Below are 15,247 nucleotides of genomic sequence, written 5' to 3' on the forward strand. Positions count from 1 at the left end.
TAGAAGTGTATAAGATGATTAGGGGTTTAGATAGGGTAGATACTAAGAACCTTTTACCGCTAATGGAGTCAGGTGTTACTAGGGGACATAGCTTTAAATTAAGGGGTGGTAGGTATAGGACAGATGTTAGGGGTAGATTCTTCACACAGCGGGTTGTGAGTTCATGGAATGCCCTGCCCGTATCAGTGGTGAACTCTCCTTCTTTATGGTCATTTAAGCGGGCATTGGATAGGCATTTGGAAGTTATTGGGCTAGTGTAGGTTAGGTAGGATTCGGTCGGCGCAACATCGAGGGCCGAAGGGCCTGTACTGCGCTGTATCCTTCTATGTTCTATGTTCTATGTTCTATCTGCGTTGAACTCCTTTTGCCACCTATCAGCCCAATTTTGTAGTTTATCCACATTCCCCCGCGACCTTCAACATTCTTCCACACTGTTCACCCTTCCACTGGCTTTAGTGTCATCTACAAACTTACTAACCCATCCACCTATGCTTGTGCCGAAATCATTTATAAAAATGGTCCCAAAGCACATCCTTGTGGTACACTTTAGTAACCGGATTCCAGGCTTAATATTTCCCAACAACGACCCCTCGCTGCCTTCTTGGAGAAAACCAGTTTCTAATTACAAACTGCTAAATCGTCTTTAATCCCATGCTTCTGTATTTTTTTCAAAAGCCTGCCATGTGGAACCTTATGAAAGGCTTTACTGAAGTCCATGTACACCACGTCAACTCCCTATCCTCATTCACATGTTTGGTCACCTTCTCAAAAAAAACTCAGAAGTTTGTGAGACACAGCTTGCCCTTGATGAAACCGCATTGACTATCTGCAATCAAATTGTTGCTTGCTAGATGATTATAAATCTTGTCTCTTATAATCCTTTCCAAAACTTTTCTGACAACAGACATAATGCTTACTGGTCTATAATTACCTGGGTCATCTTTACACCTCTTCTTGAAGAAGACCGCAACATTTGCAATCCTCAAAGATCAAGACCAAAGACTCTGCCATCTCCTCCCTCACTTCCCAGAGAATCCTTGGATAATCCCATCCAGCCCAGGGGACTTATCTACTTGCACACCTTCTAGAATTGATAACACCATCTCCTTACTAACCTCAATCCTTTCGAGTCTAATAGCCCGTATCTCGGTGCTCACCTACCACTAAATCAAATACCTGGTCTGGTTCGTTACCAAGTACCTGATCCAGTGTGGCTTCCCCTCTTGTCGACCCTTTGACATACTGTGTCAGGAAACCCTCCTGTACACATTAGACAAAAACTGATCCATCCAATGTACTAGAGTTATAGCATTCCCAGTCAATTTTGGGAAGTTAAAGTCCCTCATAATGACCACCCTCTTCTCTTGACTCCTACCCAGAATCGTTTTGCCAAACCCCTCCTCCACATCCCTGGAACTTTGCGGAGGCCTTTATATTAAAAAAAAACTCCCAGCAGTCCTCTCCTCTCCTGTTTCAGCCCATGCCACCTCTATAGATGAGTCCTCGTCAAAAGTTCTTTCAGCCACTCCTCCCCCTCTTATACCACCTTCCCTGATCTTAATGAAAAGTCTAAACTCTGGAACCTGCAACATCCATTCCTGACCCTGCTCTCTCCATGTCTCCAAAATGGCCACAGCATCGAAGTCCCAGGCACCTATCCATGCTGCAAGCTCACCTATCTTATTCCAGATACCACTGGCGTAGAAGTAGACACTTCAAACCAGCTTGTTGTCTGCCAGCACATTCCTATGACCCGTGAAATCCTGTCAGTGTCCTTCCTACTTTCATCCTCCGGTGCACTGGAACTACACCACAGGTTCCCATTCCCCTGCTGATCTAGTCTAAACCCGCCCGAATAGCAGTAGCAAATTTCCCACCTAGGATATTAGTACCCCGCTGGTTCAAGTGAAGGCCGTCCTGTTTGTAACAGGTCCCACCTTCCCCAGAATGAGCCCTAATTATCCATATATCTGAAACCCTCCCTCCTGCACCATCCCTACTGCCACATGTTCAGCTGATATCTGTCTCCTTCATAGGAATCTGTTTAACCTGAAAAAGGTTTACCAAGATTCAGCTGCGATTTCAAGTGGAACTGAAGACACTTTTTATATCTTAATTTGTGGAATGTGAGCATTGCATTTATTCCATGTACTGCAGTTAAGAGTCAATCGTATTGCTGTGGGTCTGGAATCACATAGGCAGATTTGCTTCCCAAAAAAGCATTGGTGAACCAGATTGATTTTTTTTTAATATGAGAATTGACAATGCTTATATGTTTCTATTAGACTTGTCAATTTTTTACCGAATTCAGATTTTACCATTCACAATGATGGGATTTGAACCCATGCCCACAGAACATTGGCCTGGGGTTCTAGATTATTCATCCACGTTCATCACCACTTTGTCGCCACCACCTTCACAATTCTTGCATATCATGGAATTCTTTATCACATATGGTGACAGTTAAATCTTTTGATATTAATCTGCTGCACCATGTTTATTATATGAAAAATAGTCTTGGATTATCTTCTTATAGTGCATATGAGAAGTGAAATACTGGTTTTGACACTGACTACAGCCCCTTTATCATTGTATAATTAGGAGTTGACAACTGTAGGCCCACTAATTTGATAATAAGATGCCCAAGTAATCATTAGGGATGCACTATGTGACCACTTGGAGAGGGTCATATTGGGAGTTCTCAGCATGGCTTTCATGAGAGAAAAAAAAGCTATAATTCCAAAAAGTTGCCATTGCAATTCAAATTTCTTGAAGTCAGCAAGGTAATTGGAAGAGGGCAACCAATAGTCAGTCATTATCTGTCTGGGCCTCTGCAGAACACTTTCGATCAGACATGGGACACTTCTTCAAAGAGAGGATCTTGTGGAATTAGTGATATTGTGTTGCAGTGAATCGAGCATTGAATACAGTAGAGTGATCTCTCATTCAGTGGATCAGACCACGGCTTTGCAGCCCTGCCATATTCTTTTGTGAATTGATGTAAGCAATGAAGATGCGAAGGAGAATGAGGAGACCCTACAAACATTCCATCTTAAACTACCACAGTGCCCGGCTGGTGAATACAAAAAAATCCTTTTTTGCAAGGTTTGTGAAGGTTTGTAGCTCAGGTTGAGGTTTAGGGTGTAGGTTTGCTCGCTGAGCTGTAGTTTGATATCCAGACGTTTCATTACCTGGCTAGGTAACATCATCAGTGGCGACCTCCAAGTGAAGCGAAGCCACTGTCATTTCCTGTTCATTTTCTGAGAGGTTGATAGATGGTATCTAGATCTAGGTGTTTGTTTATGGCGTTGTGGTTGGAGTGCCAGGCGTCTAGGAATTCTCTGGCATGTCTTTGCTTAGCCTGCCCCAGTCGAATTGGTGGTATTTTTCATCCCTGTGTAGGGCTATGAGGGAGAGAGGGTCGTATCTTTTTCTGTTTCAGAGTTTCAGAAATGACAGCCTGACTACTAAGACCCCTCGGAATCCTAGTAGCACACAAACCCACCAACACTCAAACAAAAAATTAACAAACTTAGAAGACCCAGTACAACCCATGGACAAAACCAACGTCATCTACAAAATTCCATGCAAGGACTGCCACAAACATTATGTAGGACAAACAGGAAGAAAGTTAGCCACCAGGATACACGAACACCAGCTAGCCACAAAAAGACACGACCCTCTCTCCCCCTTAGCCCTACACGGATGAAAAAAAACACCAATTCAACTGGGGCAACACATCTATCCTGGGACAAGCTAAGCAAAGACATGCCAGAGAATTCCTAGAGGCCTGGCACTCCAACCACAACGCCATAAACAAACAAATAGATCTAGATACCATCTATCAACCCCTCAGAAAACGAACAGGAAATGACATTACCACAAACCCCAGGAACCCCATCCAGGACAAACATATAAATAGAAAGCAGGAGACAACAGCTTTGCTTCACTTGGAGGTCGCCACTGTTACCTAGCCAGGTAATGAAACGTCTGAATATCAAACCTACAGCTCAGCGAGCAAACCTACACCTTAAACAAAAAAATCTGTGCCTACTATGAGCTTACATCTAGATCCAAGCAAAGTTGTCTCTGTAAAGCTTGAATAGCTGACTTCTGCCAAAAATTGTGGAAAAAAGACCAGATAGCCGTTAAGCACAAAACTGCAGATCAAATTCCCCATGCCGATAAATATCCTGTTGCAGAAAATTTAACTTTTTTCCATGAATGAGCAAAATTCTGATTAATGCTGATTCTTGCATTAGAGACAATTAGTAGGTTGGTCCCTGAGATGCAAGGTTTAATTTATGATGAAGGGCTGAATGAATTGAGTCTACATGCTGTGGAGCTTTGAAAAAATGAGAGGCAGTCTCATTGAAACTTACAATGATAGGGTAGATATAGAAAGGGACTGGCAGCAATAAAAGCACAGGAGCATATTTCAGGGTAATGAGCCAATCATTTAAGACTGAGGTTGAATCGGGTTAATCCTCACATTTCATGTTCCTGTACTCATTATGATAAACAAGACTTTGAAAGGTTTAACAGGATAAATACTGAGAGGTTGATTCTCCTAGTTAGGGAATCCTTATCATGGTGGGCGCTGTCTCTGGATAAGGGTACGATTATTTTAGGATTTACGTAAGAGAATATTTCTTTGCTAAAATGGTACTGCGGATTTTTTGAACTTCACTGCTGGAAGGTTGTGAGTGAATAAATTAGATGTTTGGTTGAGACACACGGGTTTTTGATGTTTACAGAATGAATGCATATTGGAAAGTAGCAGGAAAGCTGAAAGCTAGCTTTGTCCATACTTAATGGCCAAGAGGCTTGGTGGGTCATATGGTCTATCCTTGCTCTTATTTCTTCTGTTAAAATATTCCATCTGCCATTTGAATTTTGAGTGTCATTTATTCCTTCAAGATTTAATAGGCTCTTTGATATACTCTTCTTAAGAATTGCAATTAGGTTACCTGCTCACAATATTTGCAAATACCACTCTGAACTGATTATATTTCAGAGGAATGTAAGCATAGATAATATCGGAGTAGTCATCCTGCAACACTGCCAGATTCTACCAGTAGATTTCTTATTACCACCTTCTGCAGAATCCCAGTCTCTCCAGTGTTGCTAATATCTCTGTTGGAGTGGATCATATAGATTTGGGTATTTTCAATTCGAAATCTGTTGTCCTCTACACAATTTGAACGTAATGCCACTGAACCAAAAGTATTGTCTCTCATCAATCTGTTCATTCTTGTTAAGAATTTTAATTTAAATATGTAGTTTTTTTTAATATATTGCTAGTAAACAACTAGTTAATCAAAAAGGGATTTGGGATTAGATTCCCTACAGTATGGAAACAGACCCTTCAACCCAACACGTCCACACTGACCCTCCGAAGAGTAACCCACCCAGACCCATTCGCCTACCCTATATTTGCCTCTGACTAATACACCTAACACTATGGGCAATTTAGCATGGCCAATTCACCTGACCTGCACATCTTTTGGACTGTGGAGGATACTGGATCACCTCGAGGAAATCCATGCTGGGAGAATGTGCAAATTCCACACAGACTTTCACCTGAGGCAGGAATCAAACCCAGATCCCTGGCACCGTGAGGCAACAGTGCTAACCACTGAGTCATCGGTTGCCGCCCCTAAATGAAATTTATTGCAATATTTTGTTTTTCTTAAGCAGAATATTTTAGTCCTGTTGCATTATTCCCAAGTTAGGTGGAGTGACCATCTGAAACTCTAATATTGCGCAGGATGAACATGTTTGATTACATTTGAGTATAGGACTTGGGATGTCACGTTGCAGCAGTACAGGACGTTGGTGAGGCCACCTTTAGAATATTTCCTGCAATTCTGGCCACCCTTCTATCAGAAAGATGCTAAACTTGAGAGGGTGCAGGAAAAATCTTTTGTTGGGATGTTATTGGGACTGGAGGTTGAGTTACAGGAGAGGCTGTACAGGCTGGGGCACTTTTTCCTGGACCTTTGGAGGCTATGGGATGACCTTTATAAATTGTATAAAATCATGAGGGGCATGGATTATGTTGAATAGCCAAGGATGGGTGAGTTCAAAACTAGAGGGTATAGGTTTAAGGTAAGAGGGGAAAGATTTAAAAAGGACCTGAGGAGTAACCTTTTTATGCAGAGGGTGGTGCGTGCATGGATCGAACTGCCAGAGGAAGTGTTTGAGGTGGGTACAATTACAACATTTAAAAGGCACCTGGATGGGTGTATAAACAGGAATGGTTTGGAGGGATATGGGCCAAATGCTGGCAAATGGGACTAGGTCAGATTGGGATATCTGGTTGGGGTAGGATGCTGTTTTTGTTTTGACACTAGATTCCATAAGAGTTAAACAGACTAATTGTACTACTTCTAAATTTGGAACTCCTAACATTTCAAACAGATCTCCTGCAAGTGGTTTACAAATTCGTTATGATCAGTCAAGTAACAGTGTCTTGGAGAATCTGCCACCAGTTGCATCGAGCATAGAACAGTTATTGGAAAGGCAGTGGAGTGAAGGGCAGCAGTTTCTTTTGGAACAGGGCACTCCTGGAGAAGGTATGTATTTACAGCAGGTTTGCTTTTCAATGCATCGATCATTTCATACATAAAAGTGCCTGTTTTTATAATTCTGTACAGTTCTTTTCCTCGCAGTCAGTGATGCTTTTGATTTTACTATTTTTTTCTTGATTATCCTGTGTGCATCACCTTTTATAGGTGTATATTAAATACATGAATAAATCATGTAGTTGGGGGTCCCAATCTTCAAAGACATGTACCATACATCACCACCTTTTCTGGCCTTATGGATATTTCTTGAGCCATTATTGGTGAGACTGAGTAGATTGGGCCTAGACTTAATGGAATGTAGAAGAATAATATTGACCATATTTAAACACACAAGATTCATGCAAGACTTGACATGGTAAATGCCAAAAGGTTATTTCCCTTTCTGGGAGAGTCTAGGTCCAGAGGTCAAAAATCTCAGAATAAGTGGTTGCATGTTTAAGACAGACCTCTGACAGGGCAGTGAATCTGTGGAATTCTTGAACTCAAATACTGATTGAGGTGTGGCTCATTAAGTATATTCAAGACAGGAAAGACTTTTTTAATGCAAAAAACCTAAAGAACTGTAGATGCTGGAAATCAGAAACAAAAACAGAAATTGCTGGGAAAACTCAGTGGGTCTGGCAACATCTCTGAAAAGAAAGCAGAGTTAATGTTTCAGATTTAGTGACCGTTGTTCAAAACAAAAGAAGTATTTTTAATGCATATTGGAATTAAAATTTATGGGTAAAAGGCAAAGTGGAGTTGAGAATTATTAGATCATTCATGATCTCACTGAATGACAAAGCAGACTCGATGATCCTTTGTCGTATGGTTATGATGTATTGTACTTCAGGGTTCATTAAAACACAGGATTCCCTGAATTCTGCAAAAATTATTGGTGATTTTCAATTTTTTTTTGTTTTGAAATGTGATCTATCCCTAATTGCCCTCAGGGTGATGTGAGCTACCACCTTGGCTACAGCAATCATTGTGCTGTAGGCATGTCCACACAGCTATTGGAGAGGATGCTGCACTGCTTGACATAACAATGGTGAAAGAATGGTGATGTAGTTCCAACTCTGACATATCCATGCGTCTGTTGCCCTTGACCCTTAAGGTCACAGGTTGGAAAGTACTGCTGGTGGAGCCTTTTCAGTTGCTTCGGTGTCTTTTGTAATGTGTAATGCCACAGTAGTACATCAGTGATGGATGAGGTGGCAGTCAATGGGTCTGATTTTTCTTAGTTGATTTCTTGTGTCATTAGAGCTGCTGTCATGTAGGGAGTGGAGAGAGTATGCCATCAGAATCCTGATTCCTGCTTTGTAGACTGTGGACAGACTTTGAGAAATGAAGTGGTGAGCTACACTGAATTCCAGCCTTGGACCTGCTTTTGTATTCTCAGTATTTGAATGCCTGGTCCGGTTCTGTTTCTGATCAGCTCTAGCCAACTGCCCCCCCCCCCCCCCCCCCCCCCCCCAACCCTCCAACCCCCCCAAAAAAGATGCTGATTGGAGATTTATTCCACACTTACAGGAATAGAATGAAAATACTGCTCAATATTGTATTTTGTACAGTACATAAATAGGGCATGAAGAGAAAGCTGGAACAGGGTGCTGAGTTGGATAATTAGCTACTATCAAACTGCATGGCAGAGCATGCTAAAAGGGCCAAATGGCCTACTTGTGCTCCTGTTTGTTATGTTTCTATCTCGAAATGAAGGAGTGGAAATGCATGGTATTTACAAGCTTATCATTTTTTAAATGTTGAAATTGCATTTCTGGTGGTATTTTTCCAAGGTTTTAAGCTGTCTGCTGTAGGGTGTCGAAGTTTGAAGATGTAGGATCACAGAAATCGCTGCAGCCCAATAAACCATGGCTTTAATCTTGGGTTTGAGATCCTTTTTGCATCCATCCAAATTATGAGTGAACATATTTCAGTATTGACTATAGGAGTTGGGAGGCTAAGTTGCAGTTGTACAGGGCATTGGTTGGAAACTGTGTGTAATTTTGGTCTCCTTCCTATCAGAAGGATGTTGTGAATCTTGAAAGGGTTCAGAAAAGATTTACAAGGATGGAGGATTTGAGCTATAGGAAAAGGTTGAATAGGCTGGGACTGTTTTTCCCTGGAATGTCGGAGGCTGAGGTGTGACCTTACAGAGGTTTATAAAATCATGAGGGACACGAATAGGATAAGTAGACAAAGTCTTTTCCCTGGGGTGGGGGAGTCCAAAACTAGAGGGCATCGGTTTAGGGTGAGAGGGGAAAGATATAAAAGGGACTTAAAGGGCAACTTTTTCATACAGAGGTTGTTGTGTGTATGGAATGAGCTGCCAGAGAAAGTGGTGGAGGCTGGTACAATTGCAACATTTAAGAGGCATCTGGATGGCTATGTGAATAGGAAGGATTCGAAGAGATATGGGATGGGTGCTGGCAAGTGGAACTAGATAAGGTTGGGATATCTGTTTGACATGGACAAGTTGGACTGAAGGGCCTGTTTCCATGCTGTACATCTTTATGATTCTACAGTATCGCAAATTATTGTGGATTTTGTTGTCATATCTATCTTTGTCATAAAATGGTCTACATTTTCCAGGTTCATCTTATTGATCTTAGTTAAGTTGTTATGCTGTGGAAGTTTATTGGAATAGGAATTTCATTGGAACAGGAATTTCATTTTCCCAGTGTTTAATGAAAGGTTCCTTGTGCCCTGCCAAATGAATGGACTGTGATCCAATTGCTGAGTGAGTATCCACCAATTATCATCTGCATGATAGAGTTTGTGACTGAGATTGCAGTCGTTTTGTAGTCATAGGACACAAAGAGAAAGCAGGAACAGGGTGCTGAGTTGGATAATTAGCTATGATCAAACTGCATGACACAGAATGCTCAAAGGGCTGAATGGCTCACTTGTGATCTTGTTTACTGTGTTTCTATATTGAAATGGATTGAATGTAGCATAGGTTGAACAGTTCTTGTTGTGATGGTTCCATCACACTTGTTGATAAATGCTGGACATGGGGTATAGTATGCAAGAATATGTTCATAAGATCCTACAAATCTGGTCAGAAGAGAGGTGGTCGAACAGCAGTATCCTCTCCCAAGTGAATGTACCGACCATCAAAGCAGTAAATATTCAAAACCAGCTGTACCGGTTAGCATATGTCATCTGAAACCAGACGACTCAAGTAACTGCCCTTCTCTGATCTCAGACATGACGACACTCCCAGGAAATCTGTCGAAAGGAATTATAGATGTTCTCAGAATGTGACTGGTTTCCTCCCAGTACAGTGTCCGAAAAGTGTCTAAGTATAAATCAACCTGTTCAGGCAGGTTATGGCACACCTGTGTTGCATGTAGAATTTGGAACCATGTTAAGGGAAAGTACCACTGAATTACAAGAGCCTCAGAAGTATCTTTTTGCATATGCTCAAGCTACTTCATACTTATGTTTGCTTAAGATTAATACAACTAGCGTGCCAATAAAATGTTAGCCTAAGTGTACACACCTCCAAAATATTCATCTGCCTGCCCCTTCAAATACTAGATGTCTTGCATGTGGTAATGTGCCGATTTTTCAATGGACTTATTGGCTATCTCAGATCTCATTTGAATCTAAGTTGGAGCAAATAACCGTCGATCTTGAGGGACTGCAAGTGATGAGTTTTTTAAGTAGTTATGCTTCTGAAAGAAAAGTTTGGGGTCATATCTTCCAGTGTATTTATCAGAAAATTAGTAATAAGCATAAATTAACAGTTGGCTATTTTTCCCCTCTAGTTTTCTGTCCTTTATTGAAGGATGTGAAGATTAAGATTAGATAATGGAACATAAATAGCACAATTTTAAAGAGGATGCAGGAACAGCAAAACTATGATGCAGGATTACTTGAAGCTAGCAGGACACATTGACAAAGCAGCTTATAAAGCGTGTAATTTATTAATATAGGGATAGAATACAAAATCTATGATACATATATAAGCTTAATTTTGTTCTGGCATACGTTTTGCAACATTTTAAGAAGGATGTGATTAGAGTAAGACTTCATCACCTTCCAGTCTCTACGTTGATTAAGAGCATGGCAGGAAAGTTCATGGGCAAGTGTCCTCTTCTGCCAATTGAGGCACTTAAGTAGGGAAGTAACACTTGCTTTAAAGGTCTCATCTTGTCACTGCTGATATTAATCCAGTAATGGACAGGAGCTTGCCACAAGAGAATAGTGACGAGCAACCCTGGTGTGAATTCTTGCAAGATATCAGAGGGATCCTTCCATGAGATTCGGCCTGATGTGAAGTATAGATTTACCAGAATATCTTGAAGAATGGTGTTTATATAAACTGAAGAACCTGGGGTTTCTTTCCTGAAAGCAGAGATGACGAAGAGTAAGTTTTCTAGAGGTGCATAAAATCATGACAGATTTAGAGAGTAAATGAAGAGAACATGTTTTCACTAGCTAAAGTATTGGTAACCAGAGGGAACACATTTAAGGCTTTAAGATGATGAGCAAAAGAACCCAATGTTGGCAATCAGGAAAAAAAATCTGTTTTGCAAATCCTGAAGAAGGGTCACAGGACCTGATATATTAACTTTGATTTCCCTTCACAGATGCTGCCAGATCTGTTAAGCTTTTCTAGCAACTTCTGTTTTTGTTTGTTTTGTAAGAGTGGTTTGCATTTGGAAAGCATTGTCTAATAGACTAGTGAAAATATATTCAATAGTAACTTTCTGTGGGAAGTTGCATAAATATTGGAAGGAAAAAAAAAGTAATGATAATGTAAAAAGAGCTGGCGAGTTGGATCAATGTGGTTTCTCTTCAAATACAAGCTGATGCTGACTAGATGAAACAACATAGTTCTGTTGTATTATTCTATATTGACCACGATATGAGAGAGACAGTACCAGTTACCCTCCAGAATCAGAAGCCTTATATGTAGATCTTAACCATAATTGCACAAACTCCTGTCCATTACTGGATTAATATCAGCAATGACAACCATAATTGTATCTAATGTTGCCTTTTCAAATCTTTGCCACAGTAATTTCTGTTGTTAGTGTAACTACAATCAGAACAGGGTTGATTGTTCATTTACCACAGCTTCGGTTTCTCACCAATTACCAGCTGCATTTCAATAGGTCACCATAGACTTGTGGCTTTCCTTGCCTAAATGTAATAATTATTCATTGGATGCATAAGCTGTGTTAATAGCTAAAATAATATTTTTATCAGATTTTACCAAACTTAAATTCCTGGCCAGATCTAATAATCTTTCATTCGAAAATTGATGACTTGCCATCTTTCTGATTTAAAGGCTTGAACTCATTTGTAAGTCTTGGCATTTTGATCCTTTTAATTGCACTTTGTCACCAAAACATTTATAATATAATATTTGGCTAGATAAGCATTAAAATATACATATTTTCAGTTTTTATCTCTCATTAATTTCTTCTCCTTTTGCTGTGAGTTTGACGTTTTAAAATATAGCAAATTTGCTAGTAATGAAGTCAAATGAAAAGAAACCTTAGGAATTATTGCTTAAGTTTGGAGGAAAGAAAGTGGGTGGCACAGTGGTTAGCACTGCTGCCTCATAGCGCCTGAGACCCGGGTTCAATTCCCGCCTCGGGCGACTGACTGTGTGGAGTCTGCACGTTCTCCCCGTGTCTGCGTGGGTTTCCTCCGGGTGCTCCGGTTTCCTCCCACAGTCCAAAGATGTGCGGGTCAGGTGAATTGGCCATGCTAAATTGCCCGTAGTGTTAGGTAAGGGGTAAATGTAGGGGTTTGGGTGGGTTGCGCTTCGGCGGGTCGGTGTGGACTTGTTGGGCCGAAGGGCCTGTTTCCACACTGTAAGTAATCTAATCTAATCTAATCTAAAAATCAGCAAAACCTCCATGTCAGGCAATGAGATGAAGATTCCAAATGATCAATGGTTCCTTACACTGAGTTTAAGGAAAGCCTATGGTTCCTCTAAGATTCAAAGATTACGGTAGTGTGCATAGAAACTATTTTCTATCTATCAGGTGTTCATGACCACTGATCAGAACCCATCATATTATGGACATTTTAATTTGTAATTCTAAAATGTGTTTTTAAGAGGGCTGACTGCTTTGGATGTAAATTAAGTGGCTGTCTGGAGAAACCAAACCATGGAATGGCATACCTAAGGATGTTGAAGGAACTTCAAACAACAGCCCTTCAAAAGGGGAAAAGATGTCAGATCAGGTTAGACTGTGATCTCTTGTGAGTACAAAGTTAGCGAGAGGCCTCTTTGCCGCCAGTGAGCCACCCGCTATGAATTATGTCCCAAATTGCAAACACATTGTGTTTTTCTCTCTAAAGAATGCCCAGGGTACATGGGTTAAAAAGCCAGCTTCGACTCTACTTGTATGCACTGGTGGGACGGAGCTGCTTGTGCATGCCCTTGGGCTAGGATGCCTGTGTGTGCAAGCCAGAGTTTGAGAGTTGTGTACTGTGAAGGTCATTGTTGAAGAAGTATCCGCTAGTCATCCCTGTGTTGCTGGTAAAGGAACTCTCTTATAGAGTGCTAGAAGTCAGCTCACAGGTAGATCAGACAAAGGTTATAGGAAAACGGAGGGCTTTATCTCAACATGAATGCTGAGATTCTGTCATGATCTAAAGAAAGTAGAATAATAGGTTCTCAATGAACCTGCAAAACTAAGAATCTCGAAATTGACTGTTGAACTACTAATGTTAAAACTTCCAGTAACCTCCACTGCAACAGTAAACTATCCATTCTTTGTGAACAATATATCCATTCTTTAAAAGAAAGTTATCTTTTGGACTGCCTCTTATTTCTAATCATTGTAAGTGGTTAGATGACCAATTTTTCGTGACTTTACTATTGAATGAACTCCCTCTTGTTAGTTCAAAATAACCTGGCTAAACTAGCTCCTTTTAAAACTTGCATCTCGAGGGAAAGATATCCACAAGGGAAGGGATCTTTTTATAAGTTAATCTTGTTGGAACAAACTAAGGAGCAGGTGAGCTAGTGCATCTGCCCACCCTTTCACCAGGGAGTTTAACAGTTTAGGGATTCCTTCTGGAATCATATCAAATTTGGGCCTTGTCTGGGACCTAACGCAACACAGGCTAATATGAGGTCTTCAAATTTCAGAGTGTGCTGTAATCCTATTGTCCTGATTTTCCACATAGCTCATTTGTTTTCAAGGATGTTAAGTATTTCTTCTTCAGTAGTCTTTTGTGATATATTTCTTGTTGTGTCAAACTTGTGGAGCTGAAATTTGAGAATGCTTCTTCTAGTTTCACACCTTTGTCATTCTTGGGATAATGTTGCATGTATATCCTCTTGTTACTAATTCACCAATTAGTGGAAGTAATTATTTGCCTTCTCTAAACATTCCACAATGTTAAAAGATGTGTTAAGTCCCAGAGCCTTCCTTACCCAAGCTAAAAGAACCATAACCTTTCAAGAAGGCTTTCTCTACACCATAACAACTCCTAGTGTAATTCTGATGCATCCTCACTGTGTCCTTTCCATGCCTCTTATATCTTCACTATGCTGAGATATTCACAAAAACATATAAAACTCCAATTATGTAATAACCAATGTCTTTGAAATATTCAACTTAACTGCTCTTATGTGTAAAATAGAACTCTAATTGTATTTCATTTTTAGCTTCATAATTTTATTTTCTCCACCTGACTGACTTTTCCTTTACAATTAGAAATCTTACCAGTTATGATATGCTTCCTTTCACTAATTTTCTCCAAATCTTCAATTTCTTTGCATTTTTTTGGTTAAGTTGTTTGAAGTTTGTCATTGGTACAACTATGTTTTAAGTTATTCACCCATTTTTGTCCAAATAGTTATGGGGATGTTGAAATCACTACACCAACTTCAAGTTGAAAATCGGCAGCTGGAGGAGCAAATTAAGAATTTGACAGCTAAGAAGGAGCGCCTCCAGCTACTAAATGCTCAGCTTTCAGTCCCATTTCCTGTCATGAATTCAAATACCAGTCCAACTACTCCAATACACCCATTCACTGTACAAACTGGTAAGTGATATTATGCTCAACTTTATTGGTCAAAATTATTTTGTTTGCAATGAAAAATACTATTTTATGTTAAAAATTCAATTTTAATGTATTCTCTTTAGTTCACAACGCAACTTCCTTGCACAGCAGCAAAGGTTCCCATCTGAGCAACAGCTTTCTGCCTGAAAATTCACTTCCAATACCAACCCAGGTGTTTCTTATTTATTACTTTTACTTAGTACTTGAGATAATTATCTGTCGTTTCAGTATACAGGCTATCTTCAAAGTTTCAAACATTGACTCGGCAATTTCTGATTATTTGCTTGTTTTTTTTGTTACCACTTACTTATCTGTCCACCGCCTAAGCTCCATTATCGCTGTCCTCAAACTCTGCTGTGGGGGAGTAATGTTGCACCCTGGTTCTATACAACACTTGCTAGTCACACTCTCCTAGTTCTCCTCCACTGCCCTTCACCTGCTATAACCGTTGTCTCAATTGAACTGCTCAGTAGTTCTGCTCTTGAAGTTTTGTTCCAATTCTCTCCTAGTCATTTCCCCCCAGAGTATACCCTAAACGCCAGGTTTGAGCTAACCTATTAAATAACTGATCTGATTGTTACATTTGACAGCACTATCCTAAAAATTGCTCCTGTTCCACAATCAAATGCTGGTTT

At 40.2% G+C, this 15,247-nt stretch overlaps 1 protein-coding gene across 8 annotated transcripts in view; it reads left to right on the plus strand.

Moving 5' to 3' along the window:
- The window catches only part of mllt10 (MLLT10 histone lysine methyltransferase DOT1L cofactor), a 454,712-nt gene that overhangs the window by 412,219 nt on the left and 27,246 nt on the right, over positions 1-15,247 (plus strand). For all 8 annotated transcript variants that reach the window (XM_060824984.1, XM_060824989.1, XM_060824988.1 and 5 more), the window contains 3 exons: positions 6,424-6,578; positions 14,406-14,594; positions 14,696-14,784. In XM_060824984.1, coding sequence (XP_060680967.1) covers positions 6,424-6,578; positions 14,406-14,594; positions 14,696-14,784 — 433 coding nt within the window. The remainder of the gene's footprint in view (positions 1-6,423; positions 6,579-14,405; positions 14,595-14,695; positions 14,785-15,247) is intronic.

The sequence above is a fragment of the Hemiscyllium ocellatum genome, chromosome 5 (assembly GCF_020745735.1).
Source record: "Hemiscyllium ocellatum isolate sHemOce1 chromosome 5, sHemOce1.pat.X.cur, whole genome shotgun sequence".
NCBI classification, from domain to species: domain Eukaryota; kingdom Metazoa; phylum Chordata; class Chondrichthyes; order Orectolobiformes; family Hemiscylliidae; genus Hemiscyllium; species Hemiscyllium ocellatum.